The sequence below is a fragment of the Medicago truncatula genome, chromosome 4 (assembly GCF_003473485.1).
Source record: "Medicago truncatula cultivar Jemalong A17 chromosome 4, MtrunA17r5.0-ANR, whole genome shotgun sequence".
In the NCBI taxonomy this organism is placed as follows: Eukaryota; Viridiplantae; Streptophyta; class Magnoliopsida; order Fabales; family Fabaceae; genus Medicago; species Medicago truncatula.
The window spans coordinates 32,112,266-32,133,476 of NC_053045.1; the positions used below are offsets into that span (position 1 = coordinate 32,112,266).

Genomic DNA, 21,211 nt, shown 5'->3' on the forward strand with positions numbered 1-21,211 from the left:
GCTGCATAGAAGAACACAAATTTAATCATAGATTCATCAAAGGAATAAAAAATAAAGAAAATTAACAACCCTTCACTATCCACATGAATACACAGCCCTTATGATGAATAAAAACTCCCCCCATTACCTCTAGTTTGCAGAATTGATGATTTCCTACGGTGAAATCTTTCTCTAGGTTCTTCTCGCTATTCCTCTTTGTCTCTTCTCTCCATAACCCTAGTTTTTCTTTTCCCGCTTTGTTTCTCTCTTTCTCGGTAACCCTTCTTCTCTAATTCTCTTCTCTAATTATAAGTTGTAATTGAGTTTGTTACCGATCGTTTTAGATTACTATATTTCCTCTAGGTTTGTTACTAATCTTTCAACTAAGTTTGTTACTAAAGATTCCTATCTGCACCTCTCGAATTTGTTACTATTCTTTCAGTAACTACACCGTCTTGCTATTCACACTCCCCTATGCTTAAATAATTAAAACACTACTCAACTCACTAACCACACCTCTTTTCTAACCAATTTTACTAATTCACCTCCGTTCACACTCTACTTTCTTATTCTCTCTAAAAACTCTATTTTCTTCCTAAACATTATTTTCTCTCACTTTTTTTTTTTTTTTTGTAGATAGACGAAATGGCAAAGCCATTATAAACTCACACACACAAGTGGAGGTACCAGGGTTCGAACACCGGTCATGATATCCGGCCTAACAATTTCGGCATTTTGCCAGTTGAGCTAGGACTTCTGGATTTTTCTCTCACTCTTTAATTGACTAACCAACCCATTTACTTTCTCCTTTCCTATTCTTTCAATAAATAAGAATATTTAAATTAATACTACCTGATAACCAATACTAATAATAACATTAATACTAATATTATCTAAAAATAATATTAATAAACTAATATTAAAAATCGGGGTGTTACATATGCTCTTATGGCTTGTTTCTTTAGTTACTAACTAATTACTTCATGATTAGACAAGTATAACCCAATATTAAGTATGTGACCTCCCTAAGTGCCAAGTTATCAAGGTTATGCTTTAGAGGAGACAAATATAACACACTACAGTAAAATTAAATAGCAATCGAGAAATAACTAAATAAAGACTTTAAATTAAATAAATATCCAACAAATAGAATAGAGGTTCTTAGAACCCTAGCTTAAAAAGATTTAGTTACACATGGCAACTAAAGACAAATTACAAAAGAAATAAAACATACCCTTGAGATTTGGAGTGAAGAGAGATAAACTCCTCCCTTGAAGCTCCTAGTGCTTGTCTTAATCTTGAACCTCTTCATTCTGAATGAGAAATTATTAGTGAAAGACTTGGTATTTATAGGGAGAGTTACCACCTGAAGATGGACTAAAAATCTAAGCTTTTTCCACTTAAAAGTAGCAAAAATCAGTTCTGTCTCGTTTTCAGCAATGCTCAGGGCGCATAAGCTATGCTTGGGGGCGCATGAGTGTGCAGAAAATACATGATCGGGGCGCCTGAGGCATGCTCGGGGCGCATGGACCATGCTCGGGGCGCCTGAGTGTGCAGTCTGGTGCATGCATCTTAGTTTCTTCGTCCTTTTGATTGTTTGCTTCCATATAAGATGTCATGGGACCTGGGAACATAATTTCTCTCTCTGTAATATCTTATGAGGCCTCTTGAATCGTCACTCTTGATCTTCCCAAAGTCTTCACAAGCCATATTTTACCAATTTGCATGATTTCTTTGTGAATTACATCAAAACACCCTAATTTATTTTTTTATGACACCTTTCTATAAAAAAAAAAAAATTTATAGGTAAAGAAAAATAATAACAACAAGTTATCAATATCATCTCATCATATAAATTATAATAATTCAAATCTTTTGAGAGGTCAAATCTCTGAACTCTTTAAAACATATCTTGAGAATAACAAACAATCAGATTTATACGGTCTAAAATGTTGGGCCTAGGATTTTTTTTATTAAAATCTCAATAAAATTATGTGAATATTTTAACCCCTAACTAGTGTAGTGACCTGATTGTTCATATTGACCCAATAATTGTAACATCTTAGATGATTTTTAGAATTGTTGACTGACCCCATAAACCAACATTAGTCTTTTCAGCGTGTTTTTTCCTCAGCCGCATGTTTTTTGGGAAACATCACATAAGCTCACTCATCCCAAAATTATTCCAAGTCAAGCACGTTTAACTGTGGAGTTTTTATGATTTTGGCTATGAAAAAAGAAGATGCATCTTGTTAGTATAGGTAGTACCAAACAATTCTTATAACTCTTCCTTCAATCATGCAGACCCATACCTACATGGCCCCAGGAAACCTCTCATTTCGATGTGAATTCGATTGCTGAGAAGCTGCTAGGAGTCGCTCATTGCCATGTATTGTGCACCGGCAATCACTCCCCGTCCTCATAAGCCATGGGCGTTACAATAATGACTTTCATATTTTGACATATACAACACTAACATGTAGTTTAGCGAATAATAGTTAATATAAAATGTAAGATTCATTACCATTTTTAAGCTGATTTTCTAAAGTATACAACCGACCATAAAAAATAAAAATACAATGCATAAAAAAAAGATATATGTAACATTTTTTATATACAAAAATCAAGCATCAAACATACGTTTTAGCCAAAATTTATTAGGTTATATTCCAAGTAATGCTTATATTTAAATGTTTACTAGATCGTCCACCCGTGCTGCCGCACGGGTCATATATATTGTAAGTGTAGTACACAAAAGCAACATTTTATAATACAGTCCCAACTTATAATTTTAATGTCATAATTTTAAATACAACTGTAGAAGGAGATTGTATAATTGATTCAAAATATTTTTAGTGACATTGAGCAGCAATCTATAATTTAATAACAGAAGAGATTTTGCCAAAAGCACTGCACACATCTCTTTTTCTCGTGAGTCAATTACATTAAAAATTCATATATTATATATCACTAACAAAGATACAAAATTATGTTAAAAGAAATTTGTATAATTGATTCAAAATATGTTTAGTTAACTTTAATATATAAGAAGATGTATCGAGAAATTGAGAAGGGGGAAAATTCAATAAGGTTAATCAAAGGATCAGGGTTAAAATAGTAAATTTATGTAATAAGTTTATGTTAAAATTAGGGCTAAAATATGCTTCAGTGTTAACTTTAATATATAAGAAGATTTTGTATAGGTCTAATTTAATCATTCTTTATTGTTGGAGAACAATACGATAAAGAAATTTCTTCTCCCTATATTAACTCAGAGAGAGAGCCAGAGAGGTATATATATAAAACGGAAATTAGAGAGAATTTGAATATATATATATATATATATATATAAGGGAAATTGGAGAAAATTTGAAAGAATATGAAGATTCTACAATTGAATTTCTGAATAATCTTACATATATATATATATATATATATATATATATATATATATATATATATATATATATTGAATAATAGAATAGATAAATTGAAGGAAAATATAAATAATTAAATATATCTCTTCAAAAAATTAATTAAATATAAATCTAAAATTAGTATAATTGGTTTTTTATCTTTTAGGAAGATAAATACGATAACAAAATTTTGAGTTTTAGAATAATCAATACAATTGATGTGGAAAGGGAATAAATGGTTTTATGGTGGTTTAAAATATCTACTCCTATATTTTAATTAATAATAATAATTTTACTCAAAGTTTTATAATAGATACTATTCATAATTTATATACATTAATGCAATAATGAGAGCAGACTTTGTGTGTATACATATAACTTTTCAACATAAAAAGTAGATGATTGATCGGTGTATAAGAACGTATGATTCAAAAGTAGATGATTCATAAAAAGTGGATTGATTTGGTTTTTTATAGACAATGGGTTAAATTTGTTATATATAGAACATATAAATTGAATGATTAAAAAACCTACAAAAACGGATGTGTAAATAATTCATATTATTAAAAAAAATATTAAAATTGTAGAAAATAATTAAGAAGAAGAAAATGGATGTATATATATATATATATATATATATATATATATATATATATATATATATATATATATTCCCTCCGTCCCATATTATAAGAAAAAAAATCACACTTATTAAGAAAACTAAAACATAGTATTTTGTTTTATAGGAAGATGTAAAAACAATTTTCATTGGTAGTTGATTATAGAGAAAATGAAAAAGAGAGCAAATTGAATGCACTTTGCATTTAATTTTTCTTTGGAAAAGATAATTTTTTGAAAAAACATAATTAAATATGATAAAAGTTGGTCTTTTTCGCTTATAATTTGGGATAAAGAAAATGAGTTTTTTTTGCTTATAATTTAGGACGGAGGGAGTATATATATATATATATATATATATATATATATATATATATATATATATAGACACACACACTAGTTTAGAGCTCCGGCGTTGTCCGGGTTAGATATTAAATAAGTTTGTGTGCACGAATACACCTGTAAGTATATTAAATTGAATTTAGTTAAATTTACAATTATAATAATATCTTAAAAATAAATATAAATGGTGAGATGAATGTCCAATGCAAGAATAAAAAGTGTAACAAAGTCAATAATGAATTAGCCTAAGTGGTAAGAGTTTTGGGTCCCTTTAAACATGTGGTCATGGTTTGTTTCGTGGCTCATGCGTATGAGAAAAAAAATCGATTGAAAGGGAAGAATCCACCATGTGTGCCCCACTGATTCCTGATGGAGATTAGTCATCTCTAACAATGGTGGAATTTGTGAACCTATATCATGGTTACCACAAAAAAAAGTACAATGAATAAATAGACAAAAAATATATAAATTAACTCCTTAAAAAAAATTATACGACTTCACAATCGTTATAGTTTTATAAAATATTCTATATTCATATGATGTTGGTTTAAATTTATGGTTGTTATTAGAAATTAAGATACTTTATATATCTCATAACATATTACATCAATCAACGTCAAATTGATTTTTTTTTTTTATAATAACATAGATTGATATTTTGTAAGGTTGTCGTTTCGCACAATGCATTGAATTTTAATCCCATAGAATATCACCAACAACAAAATTAAATAGATATTAGCATAGAAAAAATAATTAAGTTAATATGAAATCATGTTAGTAAAAGTTCACGAAGAAATAAATTTGATGTATGCTCTATCATCCATAAAAATCACATCGATTAAATATATGTGACCTCTTTGAAAATCAGCATTCTTCATATTCTAATGATTCTAATCTTGAGTCTCCATATATTATATTTAGAGTCTGAATAATGTTAATAAAGTTTCTGCAAAAAAAATCAATAAAATATGAAAAAGTGTATGAAAAAAATTATAGAAGTGATATTTGCAAACTTGAAGAATGAGAAAGGCTGATTTCAAAGGTGTAATTCTACTTGTGCTAAAATTATGTGAGTAGTTGTTTAGCAAAAATTCCTTAATTTTATAATCCTAAAAATATATGAGTAGTTAAAATTTAAATTGACATATGATGCTAAAAGATAAAGAAATAACAAATAATTTAAGCAATTTAAAAAATTAGGTTTTAAAGATAAAATATAACAAAAATCTTTAAAAGAAGGAAAAAGATATAATATATGTAGTTTGTTGAGACAATTATATTACATAAAAAATAATAAATAAAATATAATTGAAAAATAATAAAAAATAATAAATTTATTGAAATAAACTATGATAAAGTAAAATAAAACAACCTTTAAAAAATGGAAATAAAACAAAAGGAACCTATATTTATAGTTAAAGTTTGAAATGTTTCAAAAAAAATATATAGTTAAAGTTTGAATTGGACTATGATCTAAAATCTGTTATTATTTTAAGTTAACCCGTAAGTAATACTTTGCTCTAAATTTATCCTAATTTCTATGCTTAATTTTATTATCATAACCCTGTTTCTTATTTTTAAATGTTAACCCGTGACGCAATATTAATCCTAGATTTAACCTAATTTTTTCATGTGACTTTACTATATTAACCCTATATTTAGTTAATGCAAAATGTCATCTCTTATTTCTAAATGTTAACCCGTGACGCAATATTAACCTTAAATTTAACCTAATTTTTTCGCGTGACTTTACTATATTAACCCTAGATTTAATTTATCTCTTATTAGTTAAAGTTAACCCGTAAGCAATATTTTGCCCTAGATTTACCCTAATTTCTCTACTTAATTTTACTATATTAACCCGTAAGCAATACTTTGCCCTAGATTTATCCTTATTTCTCTGCTTAATTTTACTATCTTAACCCTGTCTCTTATTTCTAAATGTTAACCTGTGACGCAATATTAACCCTAGATTTAACCTAATTTTTTTACGTAACTTTACTATATAACCATAGATTTAATTTATACAAAATGTCATCTCTTATTTCTAAATGCTAATCCGTGACGCAATATGAATGTGGATGATCTCTTTCATATGAGGAGCTTTATTGAATACACGCATGATCTTATTCATATGAGGAGCTTTACAATTGAAGTTTAATCATAAAACAAATAAAAAATTCAGACATTATTGTGGATGTTGTGACAACAATAAACATCTCATATAAACAAAATTTCTACACATATTATGTGAAAATACAAATAAATATAACATATAAAGTCTAACACTGCGTGCTCTATTTTACTTTCAACTTAACTTTCTATTCAAGTCTATAATAAACACTAACTAAATTATATAAAATTCTTGTATGCAAATTTCAAATGAAAACTTATTTTTCACATAATCTGTGGTATTCTAAAATAATATATATGGCGATTGTTATGGGTCTAAGATTTGAATTTTGTTGGGATCTTCTTTCTCTATAATATTGCGGATGCATTTTTTTTAGTATATCTTAAAAAACAATGTATTATAACCAATTCAAGTGGTTCATGAGCTCCACGAAAGGATAGATGAATTATTCAAAAGAATTTGAGTTCGAATTTTGGTTGGAACAATTTTAATCCGACTTTACGGACCCAATGACTAAACTCCGGATTGCAAGATTGTAAACCGGAGGGTTAGCACCATATACACACTGCACACGATTAAAAGAGTTTATTTTAAGGGTTAATGGTGTTTTACCTCATGTAATATAGGTCATTTTTTGTTTTCCCCTGTAAAATATTTTCTTTTATTTACCCCCCTGTAATTTATTTTTTTGGAATACCCCCCTAATAGGTCATAAAAAAACGAAAAAATTCTGCAAATAAAAAAATAAAGTCATTTGTTTATGACCTATTAGGGGGTATTCCAAAAAATAATTTTTTACTGAGGGTAAATCATAAAAAATATTTTACAAAGGGGAAAACCAAAAATGACCTATATTACAGGGGTAAAGCACCATTAACCCTTATTTTAATCCATTAAAATGGGCCCAACATTGGACAATTGTTTATTTTAATCTTATTTGTCAATTTTTTGTTTTTTAACGATTTTTATAAGATAAATCCTAGTATTCTTTTAAGGTAAATTCTCGTACTTTTAACTATGCAAATTTAAATTTCTGGATCATTATCTTTTTCAAATTAATCTTCAATTTTTACCTGTTGTTAATATTTTATTTTCTATCAAGTATTTATTTATTTATTTTGAAAAAAAAATATTTATTTTTTAATGAAAGCTTTCTATAAAAAAAATATAGTAAAGAAAAATAATATCAACAAAGTTAACAGTTTGTTTCCTGAAGAAAAAAAAGTTATCGATATCTCCTTAAAAAAAGTTATCGATATCTCATCATCTATACTATAAATAAAATAGCCCATTTTAGAAAGATTTTGGGTTGGCTTATTTATTATTCTAATTATACTCTTAAATAAATCTTTTTATAGTAATTATATTATTGGTGTTATTAAAAAAGATATGAATTTTTATTATATTTGTTAATTATTATTATCATCGAAAAAGATAAATATGGTTTGTTGAGTTTGTTACATTTGAAATCACAAATATGATTGTGTCAATATTTTAACCAACTATAAAAATACTTCCAAAGCCAAGTTTCATAGTATCGCAATTGGCTAGCAGTGTTTATAGTCTTGTCTGGAATATCTCGACTGTTTTCTTTCTTTTACATTCGAAGGTTAAAATCCTTAGTTTGCTTTATTAGGTTTTATCTCTATTACTTTATTGTTTTGCTTATTTGTTTATTTTTTTTGTTGTCCAGATAATCGGTTTTCAACTAGTTTCAAGGGCTTGCTAAATATGGTATGTTGTTCTATAAAAAGAAAACTTCATATTCATAACTCCCGCTTTCAATGAAACTATGTGTGTGATCGCTTGTTAACTTGCTTTGCCGTTGTTCTGTCCAAGATTGTTCTTTGTTGCTTATTATAGTTATGATAAGTCATTACTTAATGATGTGGTCTCATCAATTTTTTTTGTTTAATGTGTAGAATTCGGTTGTGAATCTGAAGAATGGGGATATGCATGAGGATCAGTTGTATGATGATTCAGTACCTGAGCATCAACAGAATGAAGATGAGGATGATCAGATGAGTGATGAGGATCATTATGAGGATATGTTATGCGAAGTTTCAAACGACGGTCGGTTGAATGAGGATCATCGAAGTGTGAAGTTTAATCATGGGTGGAATGATTATTTGCATGAGGGTCAATGCAATCAGGTTTCAATTGAGGGTCAATGCAATCAGGTTTCAATTGAGGGTCAGTGGAATGAGAATTTGCATGAGGAACATCATGGGTGGAACGATGATGATTTTGTTAAGGATCTATGGAACGCACTGCCTGATGAGACCTTTGAACAATTTTACAGTTGTTTACCAATCTCGTCTCTTAAAAGGGTATGTCACATGATGTATATCTAACTTCTCTAACCCAATTTAATTCATATGCGTGTTTTAAAATGGTTTTACACCGACAATCAATCACAACTTGCTAAGAAAACAAACAAATTGCATTATTGTTACATCTATGGCAGCTCCCATTACAGTTACATATCAGACATTTATTTTGTTTTGATTAATAACACTGATGTTAACATTCTTTATGTGCACACAAATTGGGTAGACAACTCTTTTTCTATTTACTCGTTATGTATAATTTATTCCTTGTACATATATATGTCAGTCTCGACCGGTCTCAAGCATAGTTGTACTCTAGACACATTTTCAATCTAAAGTGTATGCCTATTTCAAACCTCAAAATTCAATACTCTGATACTTACTTCTGATTTTTCTTTCTTGCAGCCAACTCTGGAAAACGGTGATAAAAGTAAGCGCACTAACACCTTACATAGTTACATTGTATTATTTGGTATCAAACATTGTGAAATTCTTTTTGATAGCTAATACAAATTCTTTTTCCTTTCAGTTATCATGCCCTCTTCAGCTCTAGATAGCCTTGGTAAGTTTATATTTGTCATTTAGGTTTCAATAATTTGATTATTTTTTCCTCCCATGCTAAATTAGTATTATTGTTAAACTCTTTCAGCACGTTTGAACATAGAATATCCAATGTTATTTGAACTGAGAAATACTTCTGCTGAAAGAACTACTCACTGTGGAGTCTTGGAATTCACTGCTGATGAGGGGATTGTATTCTTACCAAATTGGGTATATCTGATTTCCTTTCTTTCTTTGTTCATATTTATTTCTCTTTAGTAATTGAGTAACCATTTTTATTTATAACATCTTATTTCTTTTTTCTGTTGTTGTAATTGTCAGATGATGGAAGATTTGTTCCTACAGGAAGGAAACATTGTGTCTCTGAAAAGCACAAGTCTTGTTAAAGGAAAGTTTGTGAAGTTGCAGCCTCACAGCAAAGACTTCTTGGAAATCTCCGATCCAAAAGCCATGTATGAATAATTAAATTTCATATCTATTGCCTATTTGAATTGACTTATTTGAGCTTATCTACTTGTATAGGCACTTGCGAAACTGTTTAAAAGAACTTAAACAATAAGCTTAATTTATGACATGTCTATAAGTTTTTTCCAACTTATTTCCATAAGCTCTCTGCAAGATAGCTTATCTATTGCTTATACATAAACACTTAGAAGATAAATGTATATGCAATAATTACTTCAATGAGATTTTTATCCAAACATAGCCCTAATTGTGTGTTTATTAAATCACATAATTGTGTCAATTAATATCTTTTTTCTTCCCCTTGATCATTTGCAGGTTAGAAACTTCATTGAGGAGTTACTCATGTTTAACAACCGGCCGCACCATAATGATTCCATATAACAAAAAAAAATATTACATTGATGTGGTTGAAACGAAACCTTCTCCCGCAATCAGTATAATAGAAACAGATTGTGAAGTTGATTTTGCTCCCCCTCTTGATTACAAAGAACCTGAGAAGCCTTTGCCATCTGATTTGTCTCATAAGAAACCTCTACAAGGTTGTGATTCTTTTATTATATGTTGAAATATGCTTGAAGAATTTGTGTTTGTTTTTAAGTGAAAATTTCACTAGAGGATTTAAATATTTTGTTTGCATTTCAGTTGAAGAAGAGCGAGCAGCAAAGGCTCCAAGACTGATGCCATTCAGTGGTATCGGGAGGCGTTTGGATGGTAAACCGTCGACACAATCAGTTGAACAAGCTTCCACTCCAGTTCCAAAGAAGCAACATACTGAAAATAACTCAAACAATTCTAATAGAACTTCAGGGAAGCTTGTTTTTGGCTCAAAGGCAAATGCACCCAAAGTTCAAACACAGCCAAAGGTAAGTTTCATCTATAGTAATATTTTCGGAGAAACAGAGAATTTTATTACATTGAACTTGTGGTCTATTGACATGATCTAATGATTTATTTTTTCTCTTAACAGGCTTTTCTGAACAGCGCAAGTCAAGAATCATCTAAGAAGACAGATACCCCACAATTCCAAGCTTTCACGGGAAAGAAGTATTCATTAAGATGATCCAATAATAAATAGAGTGCATCAGGTTAATTATCAAATCATCTAGTTGGGAAGACTTCTTTATCATTACAAACATTTGTTATCTCATCGGTACAGCTTTCATGTAAATTGTATTAGACGGCAAACTAATCGGGTTGCTTATAATTTAGCGAGGGCATCATGTTTGTATGCTCACAATCTAGTCCCCATGTTGTATTTCGGACATCATTATAAATGAAATGAGTTAGTTGTTCTCTTGTAGAAAAAAGATCAACATGAAATTTGGCGCATAGATTGGATGATTTTGTGCGCAATTAACATGTTTACTCTGCTCCCTAAAACAAATGTTTACTTCTTTTTTTTTTTTTTGATAAATTTTCTTGTCATTTTTATAGGACTTTTTTTTAATATTTTTAAGCAAATTAATTATTTTATATCAAAAAATTTCATATGGAAGTGATTGGTTGTGGAGATATGATGAGAAAGGGGAAATACATAAAAGAGAGTGTAAGACAAGGGAAAGATATGTAAAAAAAATAATATGAAATTTTGAGGCATTGTTTGATATAAAAAAAAAAAAAAAAGTGAAATAGAAAATAGAGAAATATGGTTAATTTTAAATTATAAAAATACCATGTATTGAAATGTAAGCAATTTAGGGGCATGAATTGAAACTTAATACTCCCTTTGTCCTCTAATATATGTCATTCTTGCTAAAAGAATTTGTATCATTTTATATCTTGCCTTACAATATCATTGAATCGTTATTATTTTTTTTCTACTATAGCCTTTAAAACCCTAACCAACCCATAAACGCTACATTTTTCTTAATTGTTATTAGAGTATGAATAATCAACTATAGTTAGTTGATAGGTAAACTAGAGTTAGTAGCTTGGTTAGAAGTTAGTTAGAGTTAGTTATTCAAACTAATCTCTATATATAGGAACACTATTGTACTCATTCACCATCTTTTATCAAATCTATTGATTCTCCTATGAGTCTCTATGGTTATCTCCCACATGAATATTACTATGCTCTCTCTCTAGCTGATGTCTATGATCTTTATCCTTGGGATTCCTTGATCCATAACAATTGTTCACCATTTCAGATACCTCTAAACCTTAATGGTTATTGCATTATTACTTTTTATTTTTCGAATGATAGGTACTAAAGAATCAAGAACTCACGTGCCCGTCTTCCCGATCTTTTTATTGAGCTAACGTTTGAAAATTATGAATAGTGGTTTTTTTATGAAATTTTGATTTTGATCAAAACTAAAAAAAAATATATAAATGTTTGTTGATTTCAAGTTATAAAAAATCAAACTAACCATGATTATCTATTTCAACGACACCAACAATAATACAAAATAACAAAAAAAATATAATCTAAATTTTTTATATGGAAAAAGTTGTTTAAGGATATAATTGGGATACTGAAAAAGTAAGTATAAATATAGAACTCAACAGATAGGGGGATAATTTTTTTTTTTTTTTTTTTGTGGTGGTCGGGGTTCGAACTCAGTATCTTGCATATATTATTCATCGTCTATATCAACTGAGTTAAGCTCACGAAGACAATGTGTAGTTTTCTTTATGCTTAATTTCACTTTTGGTCCTCACATTTTGACCAGCTCACGAAAATGGTCATGTCTCTTTCAAATCGAACAAAACTGTCCCTAAACTATCATGTTTTTTGCAGTTTTAGTCCTAACCCCCATTTTTCCCTAAAAAAAACGGTCATGTGACAGATTTTCAGATGAGTTGTCCAAAAATATGCTTATGTGGCAAAATATACATGGAAAAACAATTATTTTATTATTCAAAATACATTTAAATCAATTAAATAATAGAAAATAATTAAAAATATAAATGTAAACGAAAATGGCGCAAATGGTAAAAAAAAAAAATGAAGAAGAAAACAAGGACGTAGAAGATGGAATTGAACGAAAACGGAGGAATGACTGATTTGGGGTTGAATTCTGAATGGATTAGAAACCAATTTGGGAATTAGGGTTTATAGCTTTCTTTCAATTAAATTTCCTTTTTTCTTTCAATTTGTTTTTTGTTTTAATTTATGAAATGTTTAAATTGTTTTTTGAAATTAAAAATTGTTGTTTTAATGACATGTTAATGTCATTTTTCAGATTGGCAATGCCACATAGGTGTTCATTTGTCATCTCAGAATTTTTTGAGGAGAAAATAGGGGGTAAGACTAAGGGGGATGTATTGGATTAGGATTTTATGGGATTTTAAAAGACTTTTTAATTATGAAAAAGTCTTGTGGTATTCAATCAATACTCTTTGTCATTTTAAAAAAGTCTTGAGGTATTCAATCAAAACTTTTCATCACTTAAAAAAAGTCTTGTGGTATTCAAAATCATTCAAATTTCGAAGGATTGTTTAATAAATTAGATTTTGATGGATTTTGTAGTGTAATTTTAACAAGAAAAAGTCTTTCATGAAAAGATGAGATTTCTTGAGATTGTTTTTCTTTTAAAAGTTACTATCTCTTTCTTCTCCTTTCTCTCTATCTCCCTCCCCCTCCCTATTCTCTCCTTTCTCTCTTCGTTTCTCTATCTCTCCATTCTCTCTCTCTCTCTCATCTCTCATCCCCCTCTCTCTATCTCATAAAAAAATAAAAAATTGTATTGAGAATATTATGATAGATAGTATGTCGTAATCAATGTTCCGCAAATCGAGTGTTACCTCTCCGAGATTACCGAGTTTACGTTTTTAGGTACAAAAATCGTGTTAACTCTGAGGTAAATTGGTTTCTGGTAAAATTGGAAGGTTTAACGAGTTTGACTGAGTTAACACTAGGTAAACTCGTGTAACTCGACCGATTTGTAATGGCTGACACAATATTTTTTTTTGAAAGATTTGTAAGTGCTGACATAATTTTGAATATGTACAATTGAATTTTGTGGGAATAACATTTTTAACAAATAAAAAATGTGTATTGAGAATAATGTGTTAGAGTGTTTTTTAGTCCCTTAAAATCTTATAAAATCCATAAAATTCTTAAAATTTGAAAATCAATAGTAAAAGAATTTTTTATTGGTTTTATTTTTCTTTATTTAAACGCTAGAATTTATTTGTTCATTATTTTTATCATTCACGCTTGTAAGTTTGTTCTTTTTCCCCTAAAATTCATTGAATCCTTTGAAATTTTAAAATCACATAAAATTCTTTGAAATCTTTAAAAGCCAGTGTGATAAATCCTTTAAAATCTTAAGAGTATAAAGTCTTTAATATAAAAAGTCTTTTAAAATCTCACAGAATCAATACAATCTCACATATTCTTTTAAAATCTTAAAGATTTTTTTTATTAAAATAGTCTTTTAAAATCCTAATCCAATACACCCCTAAAATTGCTGAAAATTGTAATTAAGCTTTTTCTTATTTTGGTAGTGTATATATAGCATAGATAAATTTAAATGAAAACTTATTTTTTACGTAATCTATGATATTCTCAAATTATATACATGGTGATTGTTATGGGTCTAAGATTTGAATTTTGTTGGGATTTTCTTTCTCGATAATATTGCGGATGCATTTTTCTACTATATCTTAAAAAACAATATATATATATATATATATATATATATAACCAACTCAAGTGGTTGATGAGTTTATTTTAATCCCATTAAAATGGGAACAACATTGAACACTCACAAAAAAGGATATATTAATCTTATTTGCCAATTTTTTTTTATGTAAATTTTTATAAGATGAATCCTAGTATTTTTTTAAGGGAAATTCTTGTACTTTTAACTGCAAATTTAAATTTCTGGATCCTTATCTTTTTCAAACTAATCCTCAATTTTTTACTTCTTTTTCAAACTAGTATAACTAAAAAAAAAAATCAAATCTTTTGAGAGGACATAATTCAAATATTGTGAACTCATTAAAAGAGATATTTTTAAGAATAACAAACAAAGAGATTTAATTGGGTTGTTGGGCTAGGATATTTTTTTATTAAAATCTCAAAAAGATTGTGTCAATTTTTAACCCTAATAGTAACTATAAAAAAAAGTTTCTCTATTCCAAGTTTCATAGTATCGCATTCAAAGGTTAACAGTGTTTATAATCGGCTTTCATCTAGTTTCAAGGGATTGCTAAATATGGTATGTTGATTATATTATTTTTTTAAACTTAATATTGATAACTCCCGCTTGTTAAATTGCTATGCCGTTGTTCTGTTCAAGATTATTCTTTGTTTAAAATTGTTCTTCGTTGCTTATTATGGTTATGATAATTAATGATGATGTGGTCTCATTAACTTATTATTATTTTTATGTGTAGAATTCGGTTGAGAATCAGAAGAATGGAGATACGCATGAGGATCAGTTGTATGATGATTCACCTGAGCATCAACAGAATGAATATGAGGATGATCAGATGAGTGAGGAGGATCATTACGACGATATGTTATGTGAAGTTTCAAAGGAGGATCGGTTGAATGTAGTTTCGATCGAGGGTCAGTGCAATGAGAATTTGTATGAGGATCATCACGGGTGGAATGATGATTACAATGAGTATCTATGGAACGGACTGCACAATGAGATCTTTGAACATGTTTACAGTTGTTTCCCGGTCTCATCTCTTAAAAGGGTATGTCACATGATGTATATCTAACTTCTCTAACCCAATTTAATTCATATGCATGTTCTAAAATTGTTTTACACCGACAATCAATCACAACTTGCTAAGAAAACAAACAAATTGCATTATTGTTACATCTTTGGCAGCTCTTTATATGCACACAAATTGGGTAAACAGCTCTTTTTCTATTTACTAGTTACTTCCAAATTTATGAATTACCGACACATACACCAAACATGACACTGATATTGACAAATAGATACTAATAATAAATAATTTATTAAAATGAAAGTGATTCAATGTAACAATATGTGTCCGTGTTGATTGGTGTACACCACACACATGTTCAATCTAAAGTATATGCCTATTTAAAACCTCAAAATTCAATACTGATTCTTACTTCTGATTTTTCTTTTGCAGCCAACTCTGGAAAACGGTGATAAAAGTAAGTGCACTAACACCTTACATAGTTACATTGTATTATTTGGTATCAAACATTGTGAAATTCTTTTTGACAGCTAATACAAATTCTTTTTCCTTTCAGTTATCATGCCCTCTTCAGCTCTAGATCGCCTTGGTAAGTTTATATTTGTCATTTAGGTTTCAATAATTTGATTTTTTTTTTTTCCTCAAATACTAAATTAGTACTCTTATTGTTAAAATATTTCAGCACGTTTGAACATAGAATATCCAATGTTATTTGAACTGAGAAATACTTCTGCTGAAAGAACTACTCACTGTGGAGTCTTGGAATTCACTGCTGATGAGGGGATTGTATTCTTACCAAATTGGGTATATCTGATTTCCTTTCTTTCTTTGTTCATATTTATTTCTCTTTAGTTAATCGAGTAACCATTTTTATTTATAACATCTTTTTTCTTTTTTCTGTTGTGGTAATTGTCAGATGATGGAAGATTTGCTCCTTCAGGAAGGAAACATTGTGTCTCTGAAAAGCACAAGTCTTGTTAAAGGAAAGTGTGTGAAGTTGCAGCCTCACAGCAAAGACTTCTTGGAAATCTCCGATCCAAAAGCCATGTATGAATAATTAAATGTCATATCTATTGCCTATTTGAATTGACTTATTTGAGCTTATCTATTTGTATAAGCACTTGCGAAACTGTTTAAAAGAACTAATAGAATAAGCTTAATTTGTGACATGTCTATAAGTTGTTTCCAACTTATTTCCATAAGCTCTCTGCAAGATAGCTTATATATTGCTTATACATAAACACTTACAAGATAAATGTTTATGCTATAATTGCTTAAATGAGATTTTCATCCAAGCATAACACTAATTAATATCTTTTTTCTTCCCCTTGATCATTTGCAGGTTAGAAACTTCATTGAGGAGTTACTCATGTTTAACAACCGGACGCACTATAATGATTCCATATAACAACAAAAAATATTATATTGATATAGTTGAAACAAAACCTTCTCCCGCAATCAGTATAATAGAAACAGATTGTGAAGTTGATTTTGCTCCCCCTCTTGATTACAAAGAACCTGAAAAGCCTTTGCCATCTGATTTGTCTCATAAGGAATCTCCACAAGGTTATGATTCTTTTATTATATGTTGGAATATGCTTGAAGAATTTTGTGTTTGTTTTTAAGTGATAATTTCACCAGAAGATTTTAAATATTTCGTTTGCATTTCAGTTGAAGAAGAGCCAGCAGCAAAGGTTCCAAGACTGATGCCATTCAGTGGTATCGGGAGGCGTTTGGATGGTAAACCGTCGACACAATTAGTTGAACAAGCTTCCACTCCAGTTCCAAAGAAGCAACATACTGATAATAACTCAAACAATTCCAATAGAACTTCAGGGAATCTTGTTTTTGGCTCAAAGGCAAATGCACCCAAAGTTCAAACACAGCCAAAGGTAAGTTTCATCTATAGTAATATTTTCGGAGAAACAGAGAATTTTATTACATTGAACTTGTGGTCTATTGACATGATCTAATGATTTATTTTTTCTCTTAACAGGCTTTTCTGAACAGCGCAAGTCAAGAATCATCTAAGAAGACAGATACCCCACAATTCCAAGCTTTCACGGGAAAGAAGTATTCATTAAGATGATCCAATAATAAATAGAGTGCATCAGGTTAATTATCAAATCATCTAGTTGGGAAGACTTCTTTATCATTACAAACATTTGTTATCTCATCGGTACAGCTTTCATGTAAATTGTATTAGACGGCAAACTAATCGGGTTGCTTATAATTTAGCGAGGGCATCATGTTTGTATGCTCACAATCTAGTCCCCATGTTGTATTTCGGACATCATTATAAATGAAATGAGTTAGTTGTTCTCTTGTAGAAAAAAGATCAACATGAAATATGGCGCATAGATTGGATGATTTTGTGCACAATTAACATGTTTGCTCTGCTCCCTAAAACAGATGTTTACTTGTTCTTTTTTTTGATAAATTTTCTTGTCATTTTTATAGAACCTTTTAAATATTTTTAACTAAATTAATTATTTTATATCAAAAAATTTCATATGGGTGTGATCGGTTGTGGAGATATGATGAGAAAGGGAAATACATAAAAGAGAGTGTAAGACAAGGGAAAGATATGTAAAAAAATTAATATGAAATTTTGAGGCATTGTTTGATATAAGAAAAAGAGAAGTGAAATAGAAAATAGAGAAATATGATTAATTTTAAATTTTATAAATAAAAATACCCTGTATAATGTAAGCAATTAGGGGCATGAATTGAAACTTAATACTCCCTTTGTCCTCTAATATATGTCATTCTTGCTAAAATTGTCTCATTTTATATCTTCAACTAGTTACAAACCTGTGTTTCGCACGGGTTGAATAACGTATCGTTTAAAAAATTTGTTCCAAAGGAAAAATGAGCAAATTACTGAATATTGCACAAACATTTTAAATATTTATCAAAATTTGTTAATTACTAAAACTTATTAGTATTTGAACATGAGTCGCTACTAAAACGATAAACTTGTGAGCACTGCTTGCAGAAATTTTGTGGGTGCCCTCCTTGATTACTGAGTTTAAAAGTGAATTTCCAAACTCCTATCACTTATTGCCACAACCTAAGTATCATATCCCTATTACATAATGCAGTGCTTCATATTTAGGACCAAACATATGGAGCTCTAAATCTTTGATGAAGAGAAAGTAGTCAATTAGGAATCTCATAGTACATCATGTCCCTGCTGCTGATCAAAATGTAGGCATTCTCACTAAGCCCGTCTCCCAACTACATTTTACTAATCTGAGACTAACCCATGGTGTTTGATAAGTTTACACTTGATCGACCACCTTGAGTTTGAGTTGAAAAATGGAAAATGGACAACCAAACATTAGAAGCATCCAAGAGCAATGATCATCCCTTCAAAAAAAAAAACAATGAATCATTGTGGTATAAGGAAATGGACGAAGAACCCTAAGTGCAAGTCATGTAGCCCTTAAAAGTGTTGAAAATGAATGAAAAGAATCATAAATATGTTTGAAATTAAAAGAGCAAAATGACCTTAGAATTTTCTATGATGGAGGAAAGAAGCGGTTGAGATTGAAAGGTAGGGAGTAGAACTCTTCATTCATGTTATATGCTCTAAAGGTTTTAAACTTAGCTCATCATGGCATTCCTCTATCTTTGGCATTGTCCTAAGAAAAGGGAAACACCAGTGACAAAGAGGTTCCTCATTGAATTCTTGTTGGTGTGAGTTGCAAATATTATAGCCCTACAGAAGCTGAAAAAACAAAAACAACAATTGTCGTAATAAGAAAAGAAAGTGAGTGAGGATATCCACTACAGTTTACTAATCTGAGACAGACTCATTAGCTGCTTCTATATTAGACTCTTTTGAATTCTGTTATAGACTTGTAGCCAGTCAGTTCTTAAGGCAGCATATCATGGTGTATACCACTTCACAAAAATCATAGCGAATAATCCAAGTTATGATTTAAAATTCGTATGCAAAAGTGAAAGACAGCAACAGGCAGAAAAACCATTTCCCATGACCTAGCATAAAAAGTAATGGACCAACAGTTAAGCTTTCAAGTCAGTAACTCTCAACACCATAAACATTACCTCAGCTTTTCTCTGCAACTTAGCTTCACCTTCAGCCTTAATACCATCCAGCTCCAGCAATTTCCTCATAAGCAAACCAATTCTTTGTTAGAAACCTTGGTCCCTCCATTGACAGCCACATCCAAGGCCAACACCTGCAGAATAAAAATCAGTAATATCTTCATTATCTAGTTCAAGTTATTATGTTTCTATAATAATAATAATAATAATAATAATAATAATAATAATAATAATAATAATAATAATAATAATAATATCGGAAAGATGGCTCATCCTGTCACAAATCTTGAAGTATCTTAAGGGATAATCTTTATTATATTGATCAAATTAGTTAGAGAAGAGCAAGGATAGTATAAGTAGTCACATAAAACAGCTTTGGGGCCATTTGGTAAGGACGTAATTTGGTAAGGACTATGGTTTCAAATTGCACTTGTAACAAAGGTTCTACCAAGTTCCCAAATTACAACCACCCTTGTAAATGTATTGGTGCTCAGGACTGCTCCTAGTCAAATACCATTCACAAGGAGGTCTAGTTTGGGTGTAGTATCGTGTATCGACTAAATTCAAGACTGCTCTTGGTTTAGCCACCGCACTACGTCCTAAAAAGGCCAAGATGGGTTAGGTAACTCTAAAGGTTTCTCAACTTCGACGGTCATTCAAGAATAATAGCGCCAATCACGACAGCTCATGATGACATCGTATTACTTTGAGAGACCTCCGTTGAGTGGGGTTATACCACATGCACACATAACACAGGACCGCTCCTGGTATGGCACTATGATTGTACCCCGTCCTATCTTATATTTCACTCAAGCCCGGGTGTAGGGCTTATTATCTCACCACTCACGTTTAAGAAAGGAGAAAGAAGAAGGAAGAACATATATATACACGTATTTCCATCTTTTATTTCATTTTATTTTCAAACAAATTATAGCACAAAAATTTAAATAAAGTCAAGTTAGGCTCAACCCTCTTAGGGGGTCCCCAGTGAAGTTGCCATTTCTGTCGCGTCATTTTTTCGAAGATCAAGGCTATTTGATTAGTTTTTGACTCACTTTTTATTTCACGACTGAACATTTAATTTTTTTAGAAAATGGGGAAAAAAGTTCAAACTACCCCATTTTGACAAGATTTAGGGTTCGGGGGTTGGTTACATAAAAGAAAGGTATTGGCACCTTTTATGTCCGTAGTAGTCTACGGGAACCTCTTGGTTTCATTTACTTTTTGTGCTATAAACTTGCTTGCTTTTGAAAAAGAAGTTAATGTGATGATTAAAAGAAAAAGAAAGTGAGACCTAATTTATCTACATTTTTTATGATTTGGAAGGACAAGGTCCTTTGCCTACGTACCCGTGAGGTTTTTTTATATTAAAAGAAAAAAAAGACTCAAAGTAGAATTAAATTGATATGTTTGATTTAAGAAAATAAAATAAAAAAAGACGGTCACTTGATTTAGGATCAAGGTTTATTATCTAAAAAAAAATATTTTTGTGAATTTTGTACTATTTGCATGTTTTTGTTGTTTTTTGAATAATAGCTATACTATAATTAACACTAACGGAGCGAGAAAAGATAAAAGCGTAGGTATTTTGTGGTGACGTTGGATCACCACAAAACCCTTTAACCTAAACTAGAGAGAAAATAAAAAGGCATACCCAC

General features: G+C 29.9%; 2 protein-coding genes across 2 annotated transcripts; both read left to right on the forward strand.

Moving 5' to 3' along the window:
* The first annotated feature begins 9,236 nt into the window (after window positions 1–9,236).
* Window positions 9,237–11,122, forward strand: LOC11417447 (ubiquitin recognition factor in ER-associated degradation protein 1). Its single transcript, XM_024781237.2, has 7 exons — window positions 9,237–9,249; window positions 9,349–9,381; window positions 9,469–9,590; window positions 9,702–9,832; window positions 10,161–10,384; window positions 10,488–10,708; window positions 10,813–11,122. The coding sequence occupies exons 2-7, from the start codon at window positions 9,354–9,356 to the stop codon at window positions 10,903–10,905; spliced, it is 819 nt and encodes a 272-aa protein (XP_024637005.1). The 5' UTR covers window positions 9,237–9,249; window positions 9,349–9,353; the 3' UTR covers window positions 10,906–11,122.
* A 4,901-nt stretch (window positions 11,123–16,023) lies between these two features.
* On the forward strand, window positions 16,024–17,568 carry LOC11415947 (ubiquitin fusion degradation protein 1 homolog). Its single transcript, XM_024781208.2, has 6 exons — window positions 16,024–16,068; window positions 16,162–16,283; window positions 16,396–16,526; window positions 16,822–17,045; window positions 17,151–17,371; window positions 17,476–17,568. The coding sequence occupies exons 1-6, from the start codon at window positions 16,041–16,043 to the stop codon at window positions 17,566–17,568; spliced, it is 819 nt and encodes a 272-aa protein (XP_024636976.1). The 5' UTR covers window positions 16,024–16,040.
* The last annotated feature ends 3,643 nt before the right edge of the window (window positions 17,569–21,211 follow it).

Excerpts from the sequence above, each read along its gene's own strand:
- LOC11417447 (XM_024781237.2), top strand. The coding sequence starts at position 9,354 with ATGCCCTCTTCAGCTCTAGATAGCCTTG. Across the intron at positions 9,591-9,701 it reads TTGTATTCTTACCAAATTGG|ATGATGGAAGATTTGTTCCT; the intron begins GTATATCTGATT and ends TGTAATTGTCAG. Across the intron at positions 9,833-10,160 it reads ATCTCCGATCCAAAAGCCAT|GTTAGAAACTTCATTGAGGA; the intron begins GTATGAATAATT and ends GATCATTTGCAG.
- LOC11415947 (XM_024781208.2), top strand. The coding sequence starts at position 16,041 with ATGCCCTCTTCAGCTCTAGATCGCCTTG. Across the intron at positions 16,284-16,395 it reads TTGTATTCTTACCAAATTGG|ATGATGGAAGATTTGCTCCT; the intron begins GTATATCTGATT and ends GGTAATTGTCAG. Across the intron at positions 17,046-17,150 it reads TCATAAGGAATCTCCACAAG|TTGAAGAAGAGCCAGCAGCA; the intron begins GTTATGATTCTT and ends TTTGCATTTCAG.